This window comes from Lissotriton helveticus, chromosome 2_2 (assembly GCF_964261635.1).
Source record: "Lissotriton helveticus chromosome 2_2, aLisHel1.1, whole genome shotgun sequence".
In the NCBI taxonomy this organism is placed as follows: Eukaryota; Metazoa; Chordata; class Amphibia; order Caudata; family Salamandridae; genus Lissotriton; species Lissotriton helveticus.
Genome location: NC_136060.1, coordinates 396238687 through 396251219, shown reverse-complemented (window position 1 = coordinate 396251219; position 12533 = coordinate 396238687). Strand labels below are relative to the sequence as shown.

Genomic DNA, 12533 nt, shown 5'->3' with positions numbered 1-12533 from the left:
GGTCCTTTCTCGTATCGACTATTGCAATGGACTGTACTTCAATTTACAAAAAAAGACTGCTAACTAATCTACAAACTCTGCAAAACTCGGCCTCTAAAATTCTGGTTAACCTTCCCCTAAATTTTATTCAGCAACTCAGGCACTTAATGTGCTCCAATGGCTCCCTGTGAAAAAAAAGTACTATCTTTAACACGTTATGCATAGCATTTAAATCTCCGAATTGCATAGATTCAGACTACTTAAATTTAGTGGTACATTCCAGGTAGAGCTCTTCGTTTCAGTACCACCAGGAATCTGGAGGTCCCCGCTCACAATGTTGTTTCATGAGAGGTGGTAGTTTCAGAGGCACAGCAACACTTTCCCTCATTGTATAAAATCGGTTTCAAACCTAAAGCTTGAAAAATGGGTAGTTGATTTCGAGACCAAACATTAATTTCGGACTGTGGTTTTCTTCTTCCTCCAAGGGTCGTCCTTGAAATAACTTTAGAGGATAGAGTAATGGAATGTCCAGCTTTAGAAATACTTGCTTTGCCTGAGCCACAAACCAGATGCCAACATCCCAGATTACTATCTGTTCTTTCATAGCCACTCCACCAGCCAGCAAAAGTCTATCCAGGTATAAGTAACAGGATATTAAAGACTCAATGGGGATTGATCAAAAACCATAATAGTATCCTTAAAGAGAGCTTCTGATGAAGCTTCCTCCAACTAAAATGTCTGTAGTTTTTTTAAACCACCTTTTCGAAATTCTAAAGAAACCAGAAAACGTCACATCCTGGACAAAGAGTAAAAATATTTTGCATCTGGAAAAAAACTTTGCATACCTCTACTCAAGGCAACCCTAAATGCAACCCTAAATAAATGGAAAGGTACCCTACAACAGCAGTCCCAACATATGCACTTGGATGTATATAGCCCTCGACAATGTATGTTGAGAACTAGAAACATAAGATAATGGCCTGCTGCTAATTGGCATCTGCCTGGTAATCTGATCAATACAGATTTCATACATGCTACAGCTAACTCATGCTGGCCAACAGGATAAATGCAAAAAACAACAGTTGATGGACAGAATGCAGAACAATGTCATACATTCACCCCAGTACAGAGATCTGGGCCTAAATCCATCGTTTTTTTTGCTCACCATGCCATTGCAGTTTGAACCCAGCTATATGCAAATCAGTCTTGACCCTGTGCCCCATGGGAACAGTCCAGCCCGAACTGCCAAGCCAGGTCCTCCCTGGACTGGAAACAAGCATCCTAGGACCGGTTTCGGGCTTTCAGCCCTCATCAGCCAGGATAGCTTGATTCCAGTGGCATGGAGAGCACGGGACTCACGTCTGAGCATACCCGTCCCATTCGGGGTGACAAATGCAAAAATAACAGTTGATGGACAGAATGCTTAATGTCATACATTCACCCCAGTACAAAGATATGGGCCTAAAATCCATCGTTTTTTGCTCACCATGATAGACAAACACAAAAGCACGAGTCCACATGACCGTGAACAGCTTTGCAAGCCAACCGTTAGGAACCAAAGACTGGCCAACCCAAATAATCATAAGGGATATATCAGTCATTCTATTGTTCTATTGTTGATGACAAGTACAAGCAACTCCAGCCTTCTTGTGGCAATTGATTACACCAACTAACCGGAGGCCAAAATTGCACAGGCCCTCTAAGTCGATTAAGATATCCCTAAGCTGCAGAAAGTGATAGTTCCACTGACTTGGTTTAAATGCATTTATTAAGTTTATGTATTTCAACAGGCTTCATCAGTAATCATATGCATGCTTACATTTCCGGAATGAATCAAAAATTACTGTGCAGACAATTGGATTTGAACAATTCGCTTATATAGATTGTGTGTAATGTCGGGTATAACAGGGTATTGGTATTGAGGAATGAAATATGGGGGTAAGGCCTCATTCATACAATCTGGTGGGGTAGCAACGTTCGCCTACTTCAGTGTGCTGCTGCTGTACTGCAACATGAGCTACCCCGGCAGCTGTTTGTTATTTGCATGCTAGGGTTGTGTATCGCCAGTCCTTTTTGTTGGAATGACCATGATGTGACTTGGAAATGTACTTGAGGAGCACAGTGTATGGGGGCTTTGGAGGATCTCTGGACTAAAATCACATAAGGATGGCAACTTTACTCTGTGCTATTTTAATGCTCTTGCGCTTAGGTTTGTCTCTTCGGGGACTCCCTCTATCTCCAGGTTCTCCTGTAGAGAGCTGCGTAGACCCGACAGTTATCGCACATAGCTCCACTGACCTGTTACGGAGGTCAGAGCTGACAAAGTTCTACCATTCAAGGCGGAGAATGTCATCAATAACTTATTTGCTTCCAACTGCATCATCTCAGCTGATTTTCCTTCTCACCTTCAAGCTTAAAACGCCATTACCTGGATGCCATAATTGCTATAATATATAGAAGCCCAGAAAACAGCTGTGTGGTGCCAGATACACATCCGTGAGTATTTTATCATGAGCACTGCCTTGGTCACCAACCATGGGGCACTTCAGAATATGAATAAGGATTGTGGTCTTGGAGGTCTGCACCTGGCAAAAGACATTCACCTCACCCACAAAAGAGATGATGGAAAAGAGAATAGGAGAGTATCAATAGTGGAGATCACGTCTTTCATTCACCCATTCAGCACAAATTCTAACTCACCGTATACAGAAAGGAACTTTGTTAGCCAATACCTGATTTGTAGGCAAGGGGTAAGGCTCATTTTCTTCCACAAGTGAACGAAATGTTTCTAAAAACATATCGCTAAGGGTTTGGTGAATCACGACATTGGCAGCATTGCGGATTGGAGCATGAAGTTTTTCCCTTAGCTCGCCATATTCTGTAGAATTCAACCTGAGGAAAAAAAAAAAAAAGGATAAAAACGAAATTAATTTGTGCAGTCTTAATAACAAAGCAAAAAGATTTCATTAATTTAAATCACACACAGCGTGCTTCATTAAAAGTCTCACTGAATCAAAAAGACATCCATTCAGGAAATTTACCAGAGAAAGCGTATGGCAAAACTGACTAGTAAACTGAAAGCTACATGCACAGATATAACTCCAATTACATCCGTTTTCTGAAAGACTTCACCTGCCACTACTTGACTGTTTTGACAGACAAGCATACATTCATATTTACTGCAGGTGACTATATAACAGTTAGCACTAAAAATTCAAGATGTACTGAGTTGGGCTTAAAACTACAGAAAATAAAAAATTAAACACAACAGGAGTAGTTCAACTTTGCAAAAATATACAGCAAATTCGAAACCTTCCCAATAGTAAGACAGGCATCATTTGTTGCACCTAAGAAGCAAAAATTGTCGGTATCATGGGCAGTACCAATTCTACAAAACTTGAAGAATCTTTCAAAGTATTGTGGTTACAACCTTTCAAGAACCCTTGTAAATACCTACATAAACGCATTTATGCAAGTAGAGTATGAAGCTGGGTCTAGTTTTACCTCATAGGGCCCCAGGACCATTCTGTCTACATCTGAAGCATGAGTGACTCATGTTCCTATCAGCCCATAGACCGGGTTGTGCTAAAATTGCGCACACTGCCTTGAGCGTCTGCAGAGGCAGTAGGTCTCATGCCCTCCTGTAACCTCATATGTATCTATCCCAATGAAGGCCCATAGCCTCAGGTCACTCACTGCCTTTCTGATAAACAAGTCCCCGAGCCCCTGTCCTCTATGTGAAATAGAAAAGTTCAGCGTGCACTACACAAAAACCTTTTTTGTAGTAGACTTTAATATTGCTCCATCTTTGCAAACAAAGTAGGCAGAATATTAGGCCACTTATTAGGGTGTTCATGATAGCTGGCTCCCGGTTGACTAAAATAATTCTCATTATGGCACTGATGGGGCGGGGGCTGCGGGTGAGGTTGGGGGAGGGGAAGACATTAATTTCTCTAACTTCAAATAGGCATGGTGGTAGTGTATTCTGCGAGCACCACTACCACAGAAATTGAACCATTTGGTGCGGCGCAGAGTCTCTTACCTGTGATTTGCGTTACAATTATAGGAGTTAGAGTTCCGTGGTATAGAGTGTACATTTAAGCCTATATAATTAAACTCTTAAACAGGATATACAATCCAAGTGAAAAATAAACTGTGTAAAACACTTCTTACCATATACACTAGTTTCATGTGGGGAACTCCTTGAATTAATTACGTACTGATTAGTCACAGAACTGTTATTCAAGGATAAACCATTCAATATCAATATTGGTGAAGATGAACCTCCATTACTCAGCAGCGTTAACAGAACTATGATCAAGTACTTTTGTCAGTGATTCAAAGAGCTCTATTAGACAGAGCATATGATTGTAAACTACAGTACATTTCGTTAAGCGGGCCATCTGTTTGTTGAATTAGACACGCTCAATAACTAATTCCCTTTGCAACAGATTCATTAACCGTATTTCATATATTCCTCTCCACCACAATGCCTAGTGGATAGCATCAAAAGGCTTCAGGAGGTAGGTGCATTCATTAGTTGATTAGGGGCCCTATTCAAGTTTCCCATCCATACAGGCCAGCTCACTCGGCAACCTGGAGCCAGGGTACATCGTTGTTTAAGCCCGGTATGTGTGTTTTCAAATGATAAACCCAGGATTGTTCCCACTTAAGTAGTCAGAGTAATGTTTAGGTTTAGCTAAGATCTAACGTTTCTAACACTTCCATTCCAAGTCCTTTCTGAAGATTTTTGGTACCGATAGTGTGTAGTCATAAGTGTAGTGCTTGCTTGAACTACACAGGATATTACTACGGTGCCTACCTATCCTGCTGTGCATCTTGCATGTAGTCGTGCCTATATATCTTAGTCAACAAGGGCATGTGATCATATATAAAACATTTCTGCTGCTGTAGTTTGCGTGGTGCTTCACCACCCATGGATGCTATGTTCCGAGATCTACTTCCATATAGGACTTTGTAAATAGAGAAAAAGCACATGGTCCATACAGGAAATGTCCCTTCAAAGGGGCCAGGTCACATAGCACGTTTTGTCTTGGTGGACACGCATGTCTCGACTTGGTTCTTCTTTTGAAAGAGAAACGGCGGGAGGGACTGGCCATGTATTTCCTGCTTTTTGTAAAACATTCCTGTTCTTTGTGACAACTTCCTAAACTAAATCAAAAATAGGAGTAAATGTAGAACACCTGTAAGTCCATTTCTTCTTTAGGGCACGTTTCTAGCAAAGATTTCCTATTTTTATTTTTGCACGTTTTTTCGCTTGTTCGATGTTGGATCTAGTGTATTTGCGAATCAAAAGATTTTCACCGAGTCTAACAGCTTGTTCCTCAAATGTAGAAATATCTGAACAATTACGCCTAATTCTAAGGTATTTTCCAAAAGGGAGATTCTTCCCAAGTAGTCAGGGATGGTGACTCAAGTCTGAGTACCCCATTTTTGTCTGTTGGTTTCTTAAACACTTTGGTTGTCACCTTGTTGTACTTAATCTGGATTTCTAATTAGAAAACGTGATGGTATTATTGTGTGTGCATTTCAAAAACTGGTTTCTGGATGACCCAAGTCCACACTTCAAGGCGAATATAAAGAGCACAGAGGAAAAGTCCCATGCAATGTCGTGGATAACACAGTGAAGCAGATTTCTTGGTAACTAGGGTCCCTAGTATTGCTCAATTTTATATCCTTCAAAAATACAAAGAAAGTACTAAAACAAAAACTCTCCACCGGGGAGACCCGTAGTATAGTCAGTCAAATATATATATTCAAACACTAGTTGCAATTCTCGGATTAGTTCTTTAAAATAAACACTTGTAGCAAAGATGCCATCTTATCTTAACGATACCATGGATGTCCGACACCGATTAAAATATCTAAAGATTTATCCAAGCACTGACCGCCTTATTACTATGGATATCGAGGCATTGTACACCAGTATTCCTTAGGAGGAAGAAACACTACAGGTGATCGTAACCATCTTAATAAACATGGAGATAAATGCCATCACTCTCACCCATTTTGTCCTTGAATGTGTTAGGTTAGCCCTCGCAGAGACATTTTTGAATATGAAGGGACCTTATACCGCTAGGTGCAAGGTACTTAGATGGGCAGTACCACTGCACTGATCCTGGCATGCCTCCACTTTCACCATTTGGAGTGAAAATATAAACACCCCAGACAATCCCTATTACATAAACCTATGTATATCGCAGACACCGATGATTTTTTCATTGTCTGGAGTGGAAGCAAAAGATACAGCTGCTAGCTTAACCCAAACACATTTCTGAACGAAGAAAATAATAACATTCTCTAATCAGTCACAAACAAAAAGAACAACCTTGATTCCTTAACGAAGAGCAGTGGAAGAATACAAACCAGTCAGATAAAAGAATGATAACGAGGCTATGCTCCAGGAAGGGACAAACACAAAATGGACAAGGAAAGCCATCCAATAATTAGGCAAATGAGCGACAAAGCCAACCAATAGTAAGCAATGGGTGGGCTAAGCTCACAAGAGGTCTTTTCCAGCCAGACAGCTTTAGCTATCTGGTAGGCGAGATCCAATAATGGTCAAGGAAACAGAGCAGCATTGGAAAGTGAGAAAAGAACCAGAAACGTGCACGGCAACATAAAAGTAAAGGCAACGACAACTGAATAAGACGGCACATAAAACGAGATACAACCCAGAAAATTGCTACTTGAAAAAGGGAACACAAACAAACAGTACCACAGATAAGACAAAAGAAACCGAACTATAGGACACAAACCAAAAGAAACTAAGAGGAGAGTACTAGCAGTGAGACACAAGAAGATCACCATAGACCCCCAACAAAGCATTTTGTGCAAATTCCACAATGAAATGCAGAATAATAGAAACTTTGATACAGGAATTCTATTCTCGAGTTCAGATGAAGCCCAATAGTCTGAGTTTTCACTCAGGATTTAGGACACCTGCATGAGATGCTGCGAGCAGTGATCAGGAGGAGTCATGTCAGGAGAGGACTCCTTTGCAGGGCAGAACTAGCCCCCTTTTACAGACAAACATCTCTACCATTGTCGGAATCACACTTTGAACACTGATTTCTGCAGGAGTTTCTCCCATTCTAGGCCCTTTTCTCTCGAAAGATTGCTGCTAATTTTTCCTGAAGAAATGTGCAGGGAGAAATTTCTGAAGGAACAGTTGTCCTGCATAACTTGTAATTCCAAGAAGAGTACAAAACTCCTGTTTCCACCGAAATCGAAATTTGATGAGCACTCCTAACGAGAGCCTAAGTACGACACAGTTGTTTCCTTCATTCTACTTGCAACACCGCACCACAAACCAATTCAGACTTCGGTCTATGATGGAAACCTTCAACACTTTGGCAAAGTCATGCCTACTCCATTAAAGCGCTGGAACAACTTTTAATGGCCTATTCAGCTGATGGCAAACACCAGCAACAACGGAGGGTGGGGGTAAGAGACAGCATTCAAATAGGGTTCTGCATTCTGCTCTGTCAGTTAGGCATGTTAAACTTCGCATTTGGTTTGTGTTCAGATGGTGTGCTGAGCCTCTGGATCTATTGGGGTCACTTGATTTAAGCGACTTTATTGTTATTTGGATGCCGCCGATGTACATATACATTAATATATTTGTAATCAGCATGAACATTTTTAGTCCTCTTCTGCCAACAGCATATGCCCACCCATTCCTTACCATTTGTTTGCTTCATTGCCACTCTTCTTTGCTGCCTCCTAATTGTCCAGGATTTTCCAGCTTCACTTCCTCTACTTTTGGCAGGAGCATGTACAATGTGCAGATTACTTCATCTTGACTGTGGTCTTTCCACTACTCATGCTTGTTTAAAGTACTATTTTCTTCTTCAACTGGTGAGTTCATGGTTAATCTCCTCCTCCTACCCCATGTTCATGTCGCTTCTTCCCCTCCCACCCCCACCAATGTCCATGATGGTTCTTCTCGTCCTCCCACTGCCACCCTTGTCTGTGTTGCTCCTTCCCATACCTCCCCACAAATCTCATTGTCCTAGGTGCTGCTTTTATGCCCACCCCCCCCCACCATCCCCTTGTCAGTGTTGCTTCTTCTCACCCACCCACACCCGCCCATTTTCGGTGTGGTTTGTTCCCTACCACCCTCCTGTGATCTGTCAGTCTCCCCAACCATAAGAAGGGGGAGAAAAAAAAATGTCATTGGGTTGTTTTTTTACTGTCCCATTGCCTCCCACCCTGCCAGCTGTTGTCCGTTCTCCCACCATCCCTCCCATTGTCCGAATTACGCACCGGACATAAAAAAAAATGCTATGATGCAGCTAGTGCTGGACGAGTCAATGCCCCCCTATCTTCTAACTCCACTTTTATATAAGAAGGGTTGGAACGTACACTCAATTGTCCTCGTTATTTGTGTTAGAAATTCTCTGGAGTAATGTAGCATTTGCCTTTCACGTGTACCACTGAACCAGTAAGCATATTAATCAGTCACTAGTTTGGAATAGAATGCCAAAAATGTTATTTATTAGCCTCTTCGTGAAGCGAAAACCCCAAGATCCTAGGCTGGGGTGCAGAAAGAAGTGCTACGACATGCAACAGTGCCAAAACAAATGTCTATTAACATAACATAGGACGTTTCTTTTATACGAAAAAACATCTACTACAAATATCTAGAAACACTAAGTGTTACAGTACAAATACACATATACACAAAGACCCTCAAACAATGGGAATAGTCTCTCTTCCACAACTTTTTTCATAAATTTATACAGCTGCGAAATCTAATTATCATACGCAGTCCATATTAGAGGTAGTCCATTATGGAGAGACCCATGAGGGAACGTCCTGCCCTCAAAAGTGTTAGTCTCCCACGTAGTATTAGATTTATATCGAACTCCTACAATCAAAGGGGTCGATGCATTTCGGCCCTTGTAGTTGGGCCTCTTCAGGATATTGGAAGATAAGAAACCTGCAAAATAATGTGCATACATATTTTAGTTACCAATGCAAAGGAAAACCTGTGGGCCATCTCTTGAATACGTTTCTCGTGTTCACTATTGACACACTTTTGGTCTTTGAACCATCTTAAGATAGACAACACGTTTTCCACTAATTACCCTAACTCTAACATGCCAGTAGTGCACAAGCGCTACTAATACAGAACTGGTCCATGGTATTACCTGACCGGTCTTCAAAGACAGCTGACCGTGAGGAGAAAGCTTTCACCCAGTGTACAGAAAGACTTAAACACAGAGCCAATGACCTTGATGATTGCTGGGAATTTTCACCCTTATACAAGTAGCCTGTGATATTTAGCTCTTCCGCTCTCTTCTTTCAGATCGGACTGCTTGGCTGCGACTAGGAAGGTACAGTGACGGTACTGCTTTTGACATGTTCCCATGCAAAATACAGCTTAATCGGATGGCTGAATAGAGCGGGTGCCTTTTCTCCTTTTACAAAATTGCTTTATATGTGATTGAAAGCAGCTAAATACTTCGAGTACAAGCTGCTCTAGAATAACTTAACAGATCCTGCCCCTGAATTAGGATTAATGCGAGTACTCACGACCTTTAAAGCATGCACACGCCACATGGGCATGAGAGAACTATTTTGAGGTAGACATGCCTTCATATTTTGACATGCACGAACAACCTGCCTAGAGGGGCACTTATCTTCCTATGTCATTGAAGAGGCCCATTGACGAGGTCCGAAACGAGTCAACCGCTTTGATTGGAGGAGTCTGATATAAATCTAAATCTTATTTTTACTATGTGTGAGACTCAAAAAACGTTTGAAGACAGGACGTTCCCTCATAGGTGTCTCCATAACGAACTACGTCTAATAAGGATTGCGTACAATATTTATAATTCGCAGCTATATGTATGTGTAAAAAAAGTTCTTGGAGAGACGGTTCCCATTGTTTGAGGGACTTTGTATGTGTGTGTGTTTGTACTGTAACAATTCATTAGTCTTTATTTCTTCCTTTTTGTAGTAGATATTTTTCGTACAGAAGAAGTGTCCTAGGTTATATCAATAGACATTTGTTTTGTTACACCTAGATACAATTCTTTCTTCACCATTGCCTAGGAGCTTGGGGGTTTTCGCTTCAAGATAAGGCTGATAAATAGCATTTTTGGAATTAAATACCAAACCAGTGACCGATTAATATGCTTACTGGTTCAGTTTAACAATTTATTCCTTCAGGTTACCAATTTTTCTGTTTTCTATACCTTATGCCCAGGTCCAAGTGGGAATATTAGGGCAAACCCCTACTGTTATATACATTTCATGTGTCCCAAAAAAGAGAGCCACAAGTTAAATTTACAAAATGCCTCCACATTTGATGCTCTTCCTTGTCTCGCCCTTTCCTTAACTCTCTTCTATCCCTCTGGAGATTGTTGTTCGATTTGTCTTTCACGCTAAAAATGTGGTCTGTTCAATAATATACTCAGTTCTTGTATTGGTGCTCTTATCTGGTGTCAAATTGGTTGTAAAACAAATAAAGACAAAAATATTCAAATTACAAAATAACCGAAGCAGTGTAACGTACTTCTGCAAACCTTAAACAGTATTAGTGAAAACTCTACACATATTTAGGAAGAGAGTAAAATGTAATACATTGACATCAAAACAAAAGTCCAATTAGTAAAACCTCAGATATGCCATTTCAAAGATCTAGGTAAAAATAGTGATTAGAAGCACAAAGTACTAACTGTGGTAATTGGTCCCACGGGATTGGAACAAAGTCATAAGTCAGGCAGACCGCAATCGAGCGCTGGTCGGATACAGGGGCCAGGTTCCAGCTGAGAATTGTACCTTTTGTCCTTGATGCGGTGTGTTGCTCTGTGCAGTGTCAGTTCAGTGGAGCGATATGAGGTTTGCGTCAAGTTGCCTCGCTCTGTATCGGTTCTGGTGAGGACCTGCTAAGACTGCATCGGGATGCGTTGCTCTGGGTCAGTTCTGAAGGGGACCACAGCTGGTATGTTAGAGCACCTTTGTCCCCACTTCCAAGGGTCCAGGACTGGTGAGACACTACTTGGTTGGGGGAAAGAAGGGAGGGGGATTGGACTCTCAGTAGGCAGAGTCCAGGGGCTGTGTTCCCTCGGATTCACTCTGGTGGTCCTGGGTTCAAGGTGCAGGTTCAGTCCTTCCACAGGAAGAGCAGCCCTTGCAGGCAGGGAGGCAGAGCAGCTATTCAGTCCTTTCAAAAGGGCAGCTGGACAGTCCTCCTTCCAGTAGAGAAGCAAGGCACTCTAGCAGTTCAGAGTCTTCCAAAGGTTCAGAAGCAATGCAAATCGCTGGGTCGGAGGTTCCCATTTTTTAAAGCCAGTGCCTCCTTTGAAGTAGGAGAAGCTGCTGGAGTTTCCCCCCTACTGAGGTATCTGAAATGTCCTGCTTCCCTGCCCTGTTCCCAGTCTGTTTGGGGGCACAATAGGCTAGTGTGAAGTCCTTTGTGAGTGCGCTGGGCCATTAATTTTGAAGTGCAAGTGTGATAGGTGACCCCTCTGTCCCCTCAATAAGCAGGGATGTACAGCATCGCACTTTCTGTAAAGCATGATAAAGAAGAACAAGCATTTGCAATGCAATAGGTCTCGCATTAGGAAATTTTGAGCTATTGGTATTGTAAATGACAAATATTTTATTTATGTGTTTGTTTTGAAAATAGCGAAATTAATAGTTGTCATTCACAACGCCAATAGTTTTAACTTTTGAAAACGTGACACCTATAGCATTTGTAATGCAATAGGTGTTGTATTTACATGACTTAGATGTATTAATATTACAAATAACAATGGCTTTTATTTTTTTTGATTAATACTTATTTTAACTTTTTTTGTGACATTTGTAATAAAGCTTGAAACATTAAGAGAACATATTAGAACCAGTTGTTGTTGAATGGTTGCACAGAGTGATGCTGTGGCCTTCAGTGGTGCCGAGTGATGCTGTGGCCTTCAGTGGTGCCGAGTGATGCTGTGGCCTTCAGTGGTGCCGAGTGATGCTGTGGCCTTCAGTGGTGCCGAGTGATGCTGTGGCCTTCAGTGGTGCCGAGTGATGCTGTGGCCTTCAGTGGTGCCGAGTGATGCTGTGGCCTTCAGTGGTGCCGAGTGATGCTGTGGCCTTCAGTGGTGCCGAGTGATGCTGTGGCCTTCAGTGGTGCCGAGTGATGCTGTGGCCTTCAGTGGTGCCGAGTGATGCTGTGGCCTTCAGTGGTGCCGAGTGATGCTGTGGCCTTCAGTGGTGCCGAGTGGTGATGCGGCGTGGCGTGGTGATGCGGCGTGGCGTGGTGATGCGGCGTGGCGTGGTGATGCGGCGTGGCGTGGTGATGCGGCGTGGCGTGGTGATGCGGCGTGGCGTGGTGATGCGGCGTGGCGTGGTGATGCGGCGTGGCGTGGTGATGCGGCGTGGCGTGGTGATGCGGCGTGGCGTGGTGATGCGGCGTGGCGTGGTGATGCGGCGTGATGCGGCGTGGCGTGGTGATGCGGCGTGGCGTGGTGATGCGGCGTGGCGTGGTGATGCGGCGTGGCGTGGTGATGCGGCGTGGCGTGGTGATGCGGCGT

At 42.6% G+C, this 12533-nt stretch overlaps 1 protein-coding gene across 1 annotated transcript in view; it reads right to left on the bottom strand.

Moving 5' to 3' along the window:
- Positions 1-12533, bottom strand: part of TMEM129 (transmembrane protein 129, E3 ubiquitin ligase) — a 101232-nt gene that overhangs the window by 41446 nt on the left and 47253 nt on the right. The window contains exon 3 of the mRNA XM_078678630.1: positions 2712-2871. Within this exon, the coding sequence (XP_078534756.1) occupies positions 2712-2871 (160 nt within the window). The remainder of the gene's footprint in view (positions 1-2711; positions 2872-12533) is intronic.